Genomic DNA, 14,923 nt, shown 5'->3' with positions numbered 1-14,923 from the left:
GAGCACCACAGAAGGAGAGAGGCTGTTCTGGATTTATGTATTCAGGAATATGATGATAACCATTTGCAAACTGGGGCACTTACTTGAGTCTTGCTTCAGTTTCCCTAGTCCCCTTTGGGTTCATTGCCGTAAAGACCCAGAATAAAAATCCCCATCCCAAAGCACTGAAGTGAGGGTGCAAGGAGCAGGGACCTGCACGTAGCCTTAATTAAAGACTGCGTATGAGGAAGAGGGTTTGATGGGCAGGACTAGGGACTTAGCACTGCAGGAGGGGATAGATCTCCAAGGGAGCTCAGGCCTCCCAAGGATGGAGCAGCTGAGGGAATGGCTGCCACGTGAGTCTGCTTGACTGGACAAGAAGGGGAGACTGCAACAGCAGCGACCTGGGAGGTTGCACTACAAGCATTACTGTCACCTGTTGGTTCTTCGATGTGATGCAGCAACATGGAAAGGAAAATGTACTTAAGAGAGTTCCTGACCTGAACGATTATCATCTCCAGAGAATGGGAGAGGCCTTAAAAACCCAAAGGTGGTGGTTAAAAGCAACCCTACCACTGAGAACTACGTCAGGGTGCCAGGAGCTACTCTAGGCCTGCAAATGTGGAGCCCTCTCAATCCAGGCTGGCTTGGCTCTAGTCCATCTGTCAGACTCCAGCCAGGCTGCGGCATTGCCAGCTCCATGAGCTGAGAGCAGAATTGGTGCTTCCCCTGTGATGGAGCTGGCAGCAATGAAAAGCTGGGCCTGTTGTTTGAGTCCGATGGCCAGTTGTACTCGTGTGACCTGGAGGCTATGTAAATCTTTTAAAAGCTGAGATTCTCCTGTATGATTTGAGGCTTTAAAAGAAAGCATCATCTTTGAGGGACAAGGTGAAATAATTCATGGGCAAACCCTTACACCAGGTATCCTAATGAAGGGTCTTGCACTCCCAGCAAAGTACAGCTAGTCGGGGCTAGGCAACAGGCAATCCTCCTCAAGGCTGGCGTCCCACAGAGATAGGTTGCTGGCTGCCTTTCAGTGTTGCTTCCTCCAGATCTGAATGTCAAAGTCCTTCAAGGGACTGTTGGCTCAGTTCCTTCTGCTTTTCTCTCGCACGTCTTTCCTGCCTTTTTTTATATTTTGCCTTGCGTAGGTCAGATGTGGGAGATGGACCATGGTACTTCACAGCAGTGTCTTATAGTTGCACCATCCTTCGTTCTCCACCTCTTCGCATTTTTCAGAAACAGTTTCCCTTAGTATTTGTGTAAAATGTGTCAGATCCCTTGGAAGCATACTCAAAGCCTGAGTAGAAAAGGTGTTTTAAAGACAGTGTTTTCAGGTTTCTGTGTATTGTTTACAGACATAAATATATGTAGATTTGTCTCTCCTCTGCATTTTCTGAGCTTTTGAGTTGGCAGTGATGTCAGACCTCCAGCAAGTTTCTAAGAAGATTTTCCTACTGACATAAGACCTGATATTCTAAAGAACTTCGGTATCATGCAAAATCTAGGTGAAACAGACTCTGGTTTAGGTGTAATCCATTTTTACATCAACTTTAGGTTTTACGTTCTAATATAAATTCTGAAAATTACATCAGATACAATATATTACAAGGTGAAAAGTCACCCAACCCCTAAACTATCCCATTAAAATGTTAGTATTGTAACACTCTTATTTTCTGATTTTGAAAATGAAACCTCAACAAAATTAATATATCCCCATGGGAAGTTTCTGTTTAGACTAAATTATAATTTCTGGTGGAAAAGTGTGCATTCGAAAGCATTTCAGTTGCTTTCAATTTTAGGAGCCTTCTCCCAGAGTAGACATTCAGTTAGCAAAATCTTTTAGACACGGGAGCTATTTTGTATAATTCATACAGCAAACACAGCCTGTATCAGTTGGCCAGGACTTATTTGTAGAAATGGTTTATCCTTCCCCAAAGCCCAACCATTTTATACTATACAACTGAAAACTTATTTGCCGTTTACTTAAGCTAGTGTCTTTCAAGTCCTTTCATGGGGTGGCTGGCAATGACTGCCAGTATCTTCTGAAATTGCAAGTCAGTTAAATCTTCAGCAGTTGTAATTTATTATCTCATGAACCTTTGGGAAGGTTTTGAGATAACCACAGTTAGGTGTCATAACTTCAGCAGTTTGCTCAACCCCTCTTCTCCTGTTTATAGTGAGGCTTTGGCTGGTAGGCCTTTTTTTTTTCCTGGAGAAATCATAGAGTAGTAGTAAAAAAATGGTCAAAATGGGAGAAGTGAAGAAAACATCCCCTGAAGTGACTTAACTGCCTGTAAACACTATGATGAAATTACTTCCATCTAGACATTGGATGATGCCTCAGGCAGACCAATGTGAAGCCATCTGTGAGCCTGTCTGGCCTCTCCCCCCAGGGTCCCATTCAGCCTCCCTGCTTTCTTTTAAGAGTCTGCCCGGCCCTTGGTGTTTGCAGCAAGACCTGCATTACTCTTTGTTGTTTGCCAGATCCTCTGCTTCACTCCTGTCACTTTCCTCGGTGTCGCTTCTGGCATCTTTTATTTTCTGTAGGAAAGACACACAATTTAAATGAGCTGTAAAACCTATATTGTGGAATATATTAGAGGGGACTAGTGCTGTTTTCTTGCACAGCACTGGTGTGTTAACCTGACAGCTAAAATAAAATAACAGGTGTGATCATATCCTTAAAGCCAGTGTTGAAATTGGCCCTGCATTATTGGGAGGTTGATGTAAACTGCCAGAGGTTGACTTTGTTACAGTTTCACCTAACTTTTGAATGCCTTTTTTTGTCACCCTAATAATGTTCTTGTAATGTGACCTTCTGAAAATTAGTTAGTATTTATTCTAATTAGTTATTCTGCATATTTTCCTGTGCAGTTTATTACTGTCGAAGCTCTGAAAGTCAGCACGTATTTGTCCAGTGAGCATATTGACTGATCTCCTCATTTTCAATCATCTACATGCTTGATGAGAGTCTGCTCCATCATTTCCTCCAGAAAACCAGTTTTTTCTTTTAATTTAGCTTCAGTGAAGGGGTAGTTCAAGGTAAGCTGAAGACATAACACCAACACTGTTGTGGGTTTTTTTCTGGCCACAGATCCCCAAAGCCTTCACAAATCTGCTCAGAGGCTACCAAGATGCCATCTGCTTAAGTTAGCAAGGCAAGCCAGGGAACTGGCATCTCTCATGACAAGGTTTCTTCCAATGATCCCTATACAAACACTGGCATGCATCAAAAGCCTTTGGAATGCACCCAAAACTCAGAGGTGCAAATATGCAGCCTGCTATCTACCAGGCTTACCTGATTGCTCCTTCTATACTCCACTTTGGACATACCAACAGGTTCCTATTCTCCCAAACTGCATACTGAGAAGCTGTTAGGATGTGAGGAGACAGGACCGTGGATAGTCCCATGTCACTAGGACACAGCTGCAAACCAGAAGTGAGCTGCTGCTCTGGTCTGTGTGAGCAAAGGTGTCCACACAACTCCCAACGCGTGACTTCAGAAGAGCTCAGGCTGTTTGTTGGGCAGTCCTAGTTCTCCAACCCCTTCCCTGCAGCCATGCAGGAGTCACCAGGGAGCTCATGGTCTCTCGAGTAGTGGTGGCACAGGGGACCCAAAGATTTTTCGTACCACACCATGGAGGATGACACCAAAGATCGCCTGGATGATTAGATAGGACCAGAAGATGTGTAACAACTGCAGGACCATCAGGAAAGCATTTATCAGACAGCTTATGAGGAAAAACTGAAATTTTGTCACAAAGCAATAGTATGTGCTGTGGGAAAGAGAGAGGGAGAGACAAATCAGCAGACACAAGACTAAAGAGGCCAAGTATCTTCAGACTTATAAGGATCAAGTGTCTTTCTGGGCAACTAATTGGCTCATGTGTCCCCAGGGCAGAGCTGAGCTGTGCTAGGTCTGCACCATCAGGCTTCACGCTCTGCCCAGCTCTCGCAAAGAATGTCCCAGGTCCCAGAGGCCCTGCAGAAACTCTGTATTAAAATCACCAACAATGCAATAGTCTTTGCAGACTAACTGCAGGTTATCGGCAACCTGCAATGCTTCCCAGAAGAAGCAGGAACTAACAACATTTCTCCTAAAATAAGTCTGGAGAGGAGCAATGGACAAAAATTAAACCATAAGGGGATCTGGCCACTGGCACTTAGATGAGATTATAAATGAATTTTTTAACTGAAGTTAGGGGAGAGTTGACGGTACAGATAAGCAGTTGGGCAGGTCATTATTTTTGGCAGAAGTCACAGAAATCTCTTATCAGTTACAGGGACAGAAAGGAGGAAAGCACTGGTTTGGAAATGGAAAGCAGACAGAACAGAGAGCAGTTCAGCACAGGAGAGAAATGATGAATGCTAGTATGTGTCCTCCTCCGCAAGTTATCTAAGACATGAAATCTAAGACATATTGGAAGCTAGGAAACACTGTGGGATGTAGTGTGTATTTGCTCTGCTCTTGCCTTCCTAGACATCTGCTTCTTGCTGCTGATGCAGACAGGTGCTGATCTGGATGGACGCCTGGTCTGACCTAGGACATCTGTTATCTTCTTTGTCCTTATGTTATGATACACCAGGTTGAGATGTTGGGGCTTGACTTTTTGCAGTGAAGACAACTGAAGTCATGGTTATTCGTTTCTTTCTCAGGAAAGGTGCCTCAAGCTTTTATTGCTTTTCTCTCTAAGGGAGCCAATTCACCACCAGAATCTGGGACTTGCTATGCAAAGTCAGCCTCACAGGCATCCAAACTAAAAGGCAGCAGGACCAAAATTCAACACTCAGCATCTTTAGTGGTGGTAGGGAGCCAGGGTAGGAACAGAGGACAGCAACGCAGACTCGTCCCTGTGTGTGTATAACATGTCAAATTTTAAAAATTCTGGGTTTAATAAACGAATTGTTTGGTTTTAAAAGAAAACAGAAACCTTAGACTATAATGCAAGTGTTGTGGAATGAGTTTCTGGGAAGTTAACTAGCATCAGTTTTCCAGGCGACTTGGCAGTGGTAAAAAAAAAGGGAACAATTTCAGCATAGTTAAAGGGCTGGGAGTGTGGTCAGGTGTGTGGAGGCAAAAGCCCTTCTCCAAGACTGGTGCCTCTGCATGGCTTCTGGAGGTATCATTGCTGATACTCTCCCAGCATGTTGAGTATCCTACCTTCTGAATCCTTAGCTTGTACTCATGATTTTCTTGTTTTATGTCAAATAGATGGTGGGTCACCTTAAATTACTATGCCATTCTTTCTATATTAATTTTATCTTAATAGAGTTATAAGCAGGCCTTTCTTAGGCTGCTAAGAAAATCTTGGGAAATTCTAACCAGTACAGTTTGCACCTGTGTTCTCTTGTAGGACCCAATGTTTGCAACAGAAGCAGGCCACTTTTTACACACTGGAAGAGTCACACCAGGTCTTGAGCAGGAGTAGAGGAGAAGAAGGATTACCCTCAGACTGTGGTGGGGATGGCATTAAGAGGATGGAGAAAGACAGTCCTAAAACATTTCCAGTACCACAATAGCTCATGAGAAGTCAGCTGCTGTGGCTGCATGTAAGCATGTCATCACAGCATGAGAGAGCTCCAGGTGGGAGACAGTCCCTGCCTAGGAGAGGCACTGAGTGTGTGGGAATAAACGGGCAGAGGCTGTGGCTCTAGATTAATTAATACAGTTAATTAATTAATATAGTTAAAACCATGGGGTTTTTTTCTTGGGTTCCTCAGTTCCACTTGGATTAATCTTTGAGCCTACCTGTAGTGTCCTTTTCCCTGCCTCTCCTCCCCTCAGCATGGAGGGTCATCTCTCCAGAAGCTTGAATAGTGCGTAACACCCATGTTCAGAGAACATTAAAACGTAACTCACATTAACGGGAAAATGACAAGCCAGAAGACGATGAAAACCACTAAAGACGCAGACCCAAAACTATTCTGAAGTGCCAACACTCAGCCCAGCAATTCAGGAGACCCTCTCACATGCACCACATTGCTCTCCTCCATATTCAGTTTCAGCTGTTTTATCACTCAGTCCCTCAGTACCATAAACCCTTCTGCAACCGACTGCAATCAGTCTGCATCATTGTCATGAGTAACTGTCATTATCAGCCAATTTTGCCATCTGCCTTTCCCTCCCCCCTTTTGGGGCACCTGCAACAATACATAGCTGCAAAAAAACCCTGTTGTCTCCCACAGTAACCTCAGGTGGATTTCTCAAGTGGCGAGGGACCTTTCTGAATGCCTTTGCAAAGCTGAGTAGGTAACAGGTTCTCTCGTCTGCATGTGCCCACTGACTCTTTGGGATAACTCCAGCAGAATGAGACATAATTTCCTCATATACAAGCCACAAGGACTCTTTCCTACAATATTATGTTCATATGTGTTTCCACAAATTTCATAATTTATTACACTTTCTACCAGTCTGACCAGACTGGATGTCAGACTACAGGTGACCGTAGCTCCTCACATTCACACTTGGAACCTTCTTCAATTTTTCTGATAACAAGTTGATTTGAAACAAAAAATGGCATTCCACAGTTCAACTCCTTCTAGTACGAGTTTCCTCTTGACATTTGAGTGAATGCCACCCAGGGTTTGAAGGTTTGTTATTATTCAGTTATTCTGTTTGCTATGTAACATCTTCTCACCCATCAGCTTGGGATGGATCCTCTTGGAAGTAGCCTCAGCAAGATGTCAGGTATTGGACCCCCTCTGATCTTCTAAGCAGGGAAGTCGTATGTAAGGCAGCTCATTGAATTTTTTGGCTCTAGCCTGATCTTGTCTCAGTGTTCTTACTATATGCTTTGATTATCTATGATTCCTGCAGTCTTTCCAATGTTTCAGAGATTGGTATTGCCTTTCAAGTTGTTTCTCAAGATATTTCTTGGCCTGCTTTATTGCATGTTCACATTTATCTGCCAACGTTACAGGTCCTTTCCACTTGCCTTGTTTAGACACGACTTCAGCTTTTTGAACTTGCCTTGCTGTTTCTTAGGGACGCCCTTACCTGCAGGCAGTGCCTGTTGTACATGTGTGTGAACGAGAAAAGCAATGTCTTTCAGTGTGGCCATCCAAGTAAACGTTCCCTTGGGTGTACATGTCTAAATGAAAAAGTGTGGTGGATGCACATCTCTGATGTTTCGCGAGTGCGTGCAGGGGGAAGGGAACAACTGTGCCAAACTGCTCTGAAAACAAGATCCAAACCAGCACTAGATGTCCACATCTACTGGAGTCAGCAGATTCATGTCACCCATAATTTTTGGGCTAGGATGGCCAGATGCCAGTCTGGGGACCACGTTTTGCCAGTCCTCAATTTGTCCACCACACAGCAGCCTGGGAGCACCAGTAAATGTTCTTTTTTTCTTAGCTCACCTGGAGCTGGACACCTCATCTCCCACAGCTGCTTGATAACATTACGTGGTGCACACACTGTGTGATGCATGCCTCTTCTGTGCACATGGGGTGATAAAGATACAGGGGAAATGAAATAGATTCAGATTATGCTGTGCTACCCAGTGCTTCATCTGCTCTGCTGGGCTTTTCAGCAGACAAATGACAGTCTTGCCTGCAGGTTTTCTACAACAGCTTCTCTGTGCTGGGGGCTGTGATGCCCTTAGTGTGGAGGGAGCTGATACACAAAATTAATAAATATTATCATAGCACTCATAAGCTTCCCAACACTGGAGTAGACATAAAGAGAGACAGTGGATCAATATAGGGAGGAGGCTGATTACACACAGAGCTTCTTAAAGAAGCTGCCTTAGCAAGCCAATGGCAAGAAAATGAATTTGGCAGCTGATCTGCCCCAGTGACTCATCATTGTCATGCTCAGTTCCTCAGCTAAAAGCAGCATGCAGTAGTTCTTAATTGTCCAACAGCTCTCCTGAATGCTTGATGTATCCTTTCACAAGAACCACATTTGCCTCCTAATGAGCTTATCTCAAGCTTCAAGACTACAGCAAAGCCCTGAGGATAAGATTCAGCAGGCATCAACATATGTCTGCACTGGCTCCACAGTGAATTGTGCAGTCTCTGGGAGGCATTCTGCTCCTTGGGTGAGAGGTGCTGTGATTTTACAACAGGGATCTTTCCTAGCCTTCTAAAACCTCATGAAAAAGAATAGTGTGATGGGTTAACCCTGGCTGAACACCAGGTGCCCACCAAAGCCGTTCTATCACTCCCCCATCCTCAGCTGGATAGGGGAGAGAAAATATAACAAAAGGCTCGCGGGTCGAGATAAGGACAGGAGAGATCATTCACTATTACCGTCACGGGCAAAACAGACTCAGTTTGCAAAATTAACTCAATTTATTACAAATCAACCAGAGCAAGGTAATGAGAAGTAAAATGAAATCTCAGAACACCTTCCCACCACCCCTCCCTTCTTCCCGGGCACAACTACCCTCCCGGATTTCACCACCAAGCCCCCCCAGCGGCACAGGGGGACAGGGATGGGGGTTTATGGTCATCACACGTTATTTTCTGCCGCTTCACCTCCTCAGGACGAGGGCTGATCACACTCTTCCCCTGCTCCAGCGTGGGGTCCCACCCACGGGAGACAGTCCTCCACGAACTCCTCCAACGTGGGCCATTCCCACGGGCTGCAGTTCTTCACGAACTGCTCCAGCATGGGTCCATTCCACGGTGTGCAGTCCTTCAGGAGCACACTGCTCCAGCGCGGGTCCCCCACGGGGTCACAAGTCCTGCCAGAAAACCTGCTCCGTGGGCTCCTCTCTCCACAGATCCGCAGGTCCTGCCAGGAGCCTGCTCCAGCGCGGGGTTCCCACGGGGTCACAGCCTCCTTCGGGAACCCACCTGCTCCGGCGTGGAGTCCTCCACGGGCTACAGGTGGATATCTGCTCCACCGTGGACCTCCCTGGACTGCAGGGGGACAGCCTGCCTCACCGGGGTCTTCCCCACGGGCTGCAGGGGAATCTCTGCTCCGGCGCCTGGAGCATCTCCTCCCCCTCCTTCTTCACTGACCTTGGTGTCCGCAGGCTTGTTTCTCTTACATGTTCTCACTCCTCACTCCGGTGGCAGTTTCTCTCCGTCCCAACTTTTTTCCTTCTTAAAAATGTTATCACAGAGGCGTTACCACTATCACTGATTGGCTCGGCCTTGGCCGGCGGCGGGTCCATCTCAGAGCCGGCTAATATGGGCTCGCTCTCTCTCGAACACAGGGGAAGCTTCCAGCAGTTTCTTACAGAAGCCACCCCTGTAACCCCCCCCGCTACCAAAACCTTGCCAAACAAAACCAATACAAATAGTCATTAATTTCTCTCCTATCCTTGCAAGTCCAAAGCATCTCCCTGGTGCTGCAATCTTGGTCTTGCCACTGCCCTGGCAATACCAAGTAACCTGGTCTGCCCCTAGGTCTAATGTAACAGTGCCCCAAAGTGTCCCTTGTTCCAGGGCCAAACACAGGGCTTTTACCTAGCAGGAGACAAATGAGGCAGCTGCAGTTCTCTACTGGCACGGCCAAGTACAACTGCATGTTCTGGGTATGCAACATCCTCTCATGCACACTGCATGTGTATCGACCTTGGCAATGACACCCATATGTGTCTCCCTCATCACAATTCCACCTATAAGGTGCAATTAGTCAGGTTACCTCCTTCTAGTTAAAGAAGTAGAAAAGAGCCAGACAATCAAACCTTTCAAAAGTAATTTATAAAGAACGTTTACATTCAGTAGTACAAAATGATATATAACCACCGCACCTGAACACATCACCTGCAGAGGAGTGGCGAGATCGTAGATTCAGATTAAAGGAACATGACAGTAGACAGAACATGTACTTCCATCTTCAAAATAGCTCAAGGTTTCAGAGACAAACTATCTTCAGCAAATACAAATTTAAATGATGATGCAAGAACAGATGGTCTCCTCCCAGAGCATGTTACTGCCATGGAATCACCCACGCTGGAACCACTTTTTCCCATCTGAAATTATGCAATGTATTTTGACTGAAACCTAAGATAAGCACATACAAGCTCAGACCAAAGCGCTCTCAGTCACATCTCAGGTCAACTGAGTGGATTGCTGAAAACTGTCTTGTCCTTCTATGCTGTCACTTGCCTTTTAATTTTAAACATGTGCACCACCTCTTCAAAGGCATTTCCTTGGTCCATGTACCCCCCCAGTTAGCATTGGCCCTTACTGGGCACATATAGGGAAGTGTCTGCATGGCCTTGGCAGTCTAAGTCCCTGCACTCATTACAGTGAATTTGTTAATACTTCAGTTTCATAGATTAATCGACCTGTAAAACAGAAATTCATGTCATACTAATTTAACTCTTTTAAGGGATTACAGAATCCAAAGTCTAAGACTACACAGGGTATAAGATACAGGACACCTAAACAAACTGAATTAGAACTGCATCATGACTTCATGGACTACTGCTTTAAACTTGATATTGATACATCTAGGCAAAGGCCCACTAGAGTTAGAAGGCCACATTAAAGCATTATTCCATAAGGTTCAGCAGATCTTCTATGGGTCCTTTTTCCTCTGAGGATAGGGGAAATGTATTCCCTTCTTGCCACAAGCTGACTCTGTAAACATCCCCCACTGTGCCAATCACACTAGGTGAAAATATGAGCACTTAATCAGTGTTGTCTTCTAGATTATCCAGTTTCTTGCCACTTTTCTTCTGATTGTGTTTCCTTCCAAGAGAGGTTTAAAGGATTACCTGACAGTTGAGACACAGCTGTCTGGATTTTCCAGCTCTTTCAACTATGATTTGGGTGGGTACTCTCTCTCCAGTCTGGGCTTTGGAGTTCCCACCTTTGTGGCAATAACGCTGACAGGGACTGAGATCCATACCATTACAAAACTGGTCATGTGGTGCACAGCAGCATTTCCTTTGAGAAGAAAATGTTTTCCCCTGTATCTTTCCAAAGCTCTCATTCCACTATGCTTAATTTTAATTTTCTGAGTGTGTATGGGGCACCCGTCTTCCCAAAAGAGGTGTCCCCGTATTAAGATTTAGAGTCTCACACTTACTTGTTAGCCATAATCATTAGTGGCAATGGGCCAGGGCCTCCAGAGGTTGAACAAGGCTAAACAGATTCCTATCAAACAACATTAGGTGGTTAAGACTTGACATTGCCAGAGTTTATCCACCTTTTTTTTTTTTTTTACAGTTTGTTTCAAGATTAACACATTTAACAACAAGTATGGTACAGTCTAATACAAGTCAAACCACTTTGATCCCTTTCTATCTGCTTCAAGGCCACAACCTATAGTAAGCTTTTATTGAAGAAAGACCAAAAACTTTCTTCAAATATCACTGACTATCAACACTTTTGTTTACGGGAAGCAGGAATTCAGCTATGATACTGCAACTGCACTCCATTTTATCTACACAACGAGCAAAACTGTTTCTAAAGACGGTGGACTGCGTTCATTACAGACCATATCAGAAGCACATGAACAGTAGCTATCTTTCCTTGACATGGCCATTGGTGAGATGGGTTCTGTTTTTCAGTGGCTCAGACCCATTCCTCTGGATATAATTGTTGCTTGTGACGTTGCTGAAGTATGTGATCCCATTTTGCTCCTTTTCCCTAATCTTTTCTCTTTCTTCGTCCTGGTCACTTTCTTCTGTGTCACTTCTCATGTCCTTTTCCATCTACGGAAACATGTAAATGAGAAGTAATACAAACATAGAAGTCTGCACAAGAAGCAGTGCTAGCTGAGCCACAGGCTAAACATTAATCTGCTACTTCAGCCACTTGCCTTTGGCACACAGTTCTACTGTGTCCTTTCAGCTTTTACATCACCTTTGGAAACAGATTCTCTCCGTCTCTTTGATTTCAGTCTCAGTGGAATCCTAGCTGTGATCCTGATAAAAATTAGGAATTACTGTACAGGTTGCGAAGCAGCAGCAAACCACAGATGCCCAGGACTGAGGACAACCGTGTAAGACTGAGGAGATCCATGTTGCTGCTTTGGGCATCAGCGTGTGGAAGAAGGATGGGGGGAGGCAGTTAATCAAGCTCTTTTACATTTTCGAAAAGGAACAAGGAGATAGCTTCTAACCATGCTTGGCCTGGGTGGCTGTAGGTTGAGCACACTGCTTTGGACAGTTTGAAAGCGTATGCTTTCAAACAAACCAATAGCTTAACACAAAACCACTCAATTCTGATTACATTCAGTTTTATGTTCAGATTTTTCTTCTTGCTATTGACAAAGAGATCTGTACTCCACTTTTCTAAATATTTAATTCATGGCCTTAAAAGGAAGACAAAGAAGAAACAATGTGATAAATTGACAGTTTAGAAAAGCAGCCTAGCACTTGTTGGCTTCCCAGGCTGTTTCTACTCTACAATACAAGATGCCAAAATTGGGGACAAATCAACGGTGTCACACTCCTTGTTGGAAAGAGTGCTGTGAGGGAAAGCAGCAAACCCATTCTGTGACCTGAGCTTTGGAAACTGCTCAGGGGCATGTCAGTTGCTGCATAAACACCTGTGGACTCCATTTACTCTGTCTGTTCTTCTGGGGATATCTCTTGGATCATATTAAGAAGTCTATTTGATCTGATGCTCTTTCTAGAGATCACTACACCCAAAAGCAGACAGGATTTGTTAGAATCCAAACTTGCACTGAATTCAAACTGCCTCCAAGGACAATATAGGTAGCTGCATGAATTACAATGATGTATTTCAGGCTGTCTGTATGAGGGAATGAAACTTGTACTTCAGGATCTAGGCTCAGTTCTAATTACTGAGCATTAGGGGAGATCATGTGAGAAGGTGGTGCAGATGATCCAGTAGCCAGAGAGGAAAAATGGAGATCAGAAAGGCCTATGAGAAGAATGTGAACTGACTGGAGCAAGAATTTCATGGCTCTCAAAAAGGGTAGAATGTCCTATATTCTTGCTGGTACTGCTTTGGGCTACTAAATATCATTATTGAAACAGATCATTCAGGATGATTTTTCTTTGCTATTCACTGCTCAATATGGAAAGCTCTCAAATTTGCATCAAATGTGGCAGATGATTTTTAGATAAAATAGGAAAAATTCTGGATACGCTTCAGTATTTTTCTCCCTGATCATTCATTTCTTTCTAATAAGGCTATTTATTACCTCATCATTTTACACTGTAATAACTGCAATGGTAATTCAGGCCACACTAGAATTAGGAAAAAAATAAAAGGGTGTCTTCAGTTGCATCTTCATTTTCTGCCCTGTGAAGTTTCTGTTTCCTAATTTGCAAGGAATTTGCTCTGTGCTACCTTAAGGGAAGGCAGATAAAGAAAATGGTGACAATATGGATGAAGACGAGCCTTTAATGCTTGTTCTCAGTTCCCGTAAGACAGAATTCCCCAGTTGGATACTAATAAAACAATTCACCCTGGGCGATAAGGTCAAGTCCCACAAGGCACCGACTTGTTACTCCTGGACTATGTCCTTGGCATGTGGCCAATCTAATGCCATTAGGTTATGTCTTTGATTTTGTTTATACAGCTGCATCTCAGACATTTATCTAGGGTTGCTCTACAACTGATAGAGATGAACAGCACTACCTGGGTGCGATCTTGAATGGATTATGCTTTGGGCATGCCTGTTTACCATTACTGCTATGAAGAGTCCAGACAGCTAGTTTAGACAGAAATATCTACTCTGTAGACATCTACAGCACTGTAAGACAATCCATACAAAACATGTCTTGCGGGCAGGGACTGGGACAATGAAGAACCATCCACTGTAGGAGAAGATCAGGTTCAAGTCCATCTAAGGAACCTGAAGGTGCACAAATCCATGAGACCTGATGAGATGCATCTGCGGGTCCTGAGAGAACTGGCAGGTGAAGTGGCTAAGCCACTATCCATCACATTTGAGAAGTCGTGGCAGTCTGGGGAAGTTCCCACTGACTGGAAAAGGAGAAACATAACCCCCATTTTTAAAAAGGGGAAAAAAGGAAGACCTGGGGAGCTACAGGCCAGTCAGTCTCACCTCTGTGTCCAGCAAGATCATGGAGCAGATCCTCCTGGAAACTATGCTAAGGCACATGGAAAACAAGGAGGTGACTGGTGACAGCCAACATGGCTTCACTAAGGGCAAATAACACCTGACAAATTTGGTGGCCACCTATGATGGGGTTACAGCATTGGTGGATAAGGGAAGAGCAATGGATGTCATCTACCTGGACTTGTCCAAAGCATTTGACACTGTCCTGCACAACATCCTTGTCCCTAAATTGGAGAGACATGGATTTGACAGATGGACCACTGGGTGGATAAGGAATTGGCTGGATGGTCGCAATCAAAGAGTTGCGGTCAATGGCTCAATGTCCAGGTGGAGAGCAGTGATGAGTGGTGTTCCTCAGGGGTCAGTATTGGGACAGGAGCTGTTTAACATCTTTGTCAGAGACACGGACAGTGGGATTGAGTGCACCCTCAGGAGGTTTGCCAATAACACCAAGCTGTGTGGTGTGGTCAATACGCTAGAGGGAAGGGATGCCATCCAGAGGGGTCCTGACAGGCTTGAGAGGTGGGCCCGTGGGAACCTCATGAAGTTTAACAAGGCCAAGGGCAAGGTCCTGCACATGGATCAGGGCAATCTCAAGCACAAATACAGGCTGGGTGAGGAGTGGATTGAGAGCAGCCCTATGGAGAAGGAGTTGATGGTGTTAGTTGATGAGAAGCAAAACATGACCGGGCAATGTGTGTTTGTAGCCCAGAAAGCCAACCGTATCCTGGGCTGCATCAAGAGAAGTGTGACCAGCAGGTCAAGGGAGGTGATTCTCCCCCTCTACTCTGCTCTGGTGAGACCCCACCTGGAGTCCTGCATTCAGCTCTGGGGCCCCCAAGATAAGAACATGGACCTGTTGGAGCAAGTCCAGAGTGGGGCCACGAAGATGATCAGAGGGCTGGAGAACCTCTCCTATGAAGACAGGCTGAGAGACTTGAGGTTGTTCAGCCTGGAGAAGGCTCTGGGGAG

The 14,923-nt window shown here is 44.8% G+C and overlaps 1 protein-coding gene across 1 annotated transcript in view; it reads right to left on the bottom strand.

Annotated features, from left to right (window-relative positions):
* Positions 1–9,623: 9,623 nt before the first annotated feature.
* LOC126042158 (ceramide synthase 4-like) overlaps positions 9,624–14,923 on the bottom strand; it is a 36,440-nt gene continuing 31,140 nt past the window's right edge. Inside the window, exon 11 of the mRNA XM_049808868.1 lies at positions 9,624–11,606. Coding sequence (XP_049664825.1) covers positions 11,415–11,606 — 192 coding nt within the window. The 3' untranslated portion in view covers positions 9,624–11,414. The remainder of the gene's footprint in view (positions 11,607–14,923) is intronic.

This window comes from Accipiter gentilis, chromosome 8 (assembly GCF_929443795.1).
Source record: "Accipiter gentilis chromosome 8, bAccGen1.1, whole genome shotgun sequence".
In the NCBI taxonomy this organism is placed as follows: domain Eukaryota; kingdom Metazoa; phylum Chordata; class Aves; order Accipitriformes; family Accipitridae; genus Astur; species Astur gentilis.
Note: the sequence above shows the minus strand (reverse complement) of the source record. Positions and strands in the feature narration are given on the sequence as shown.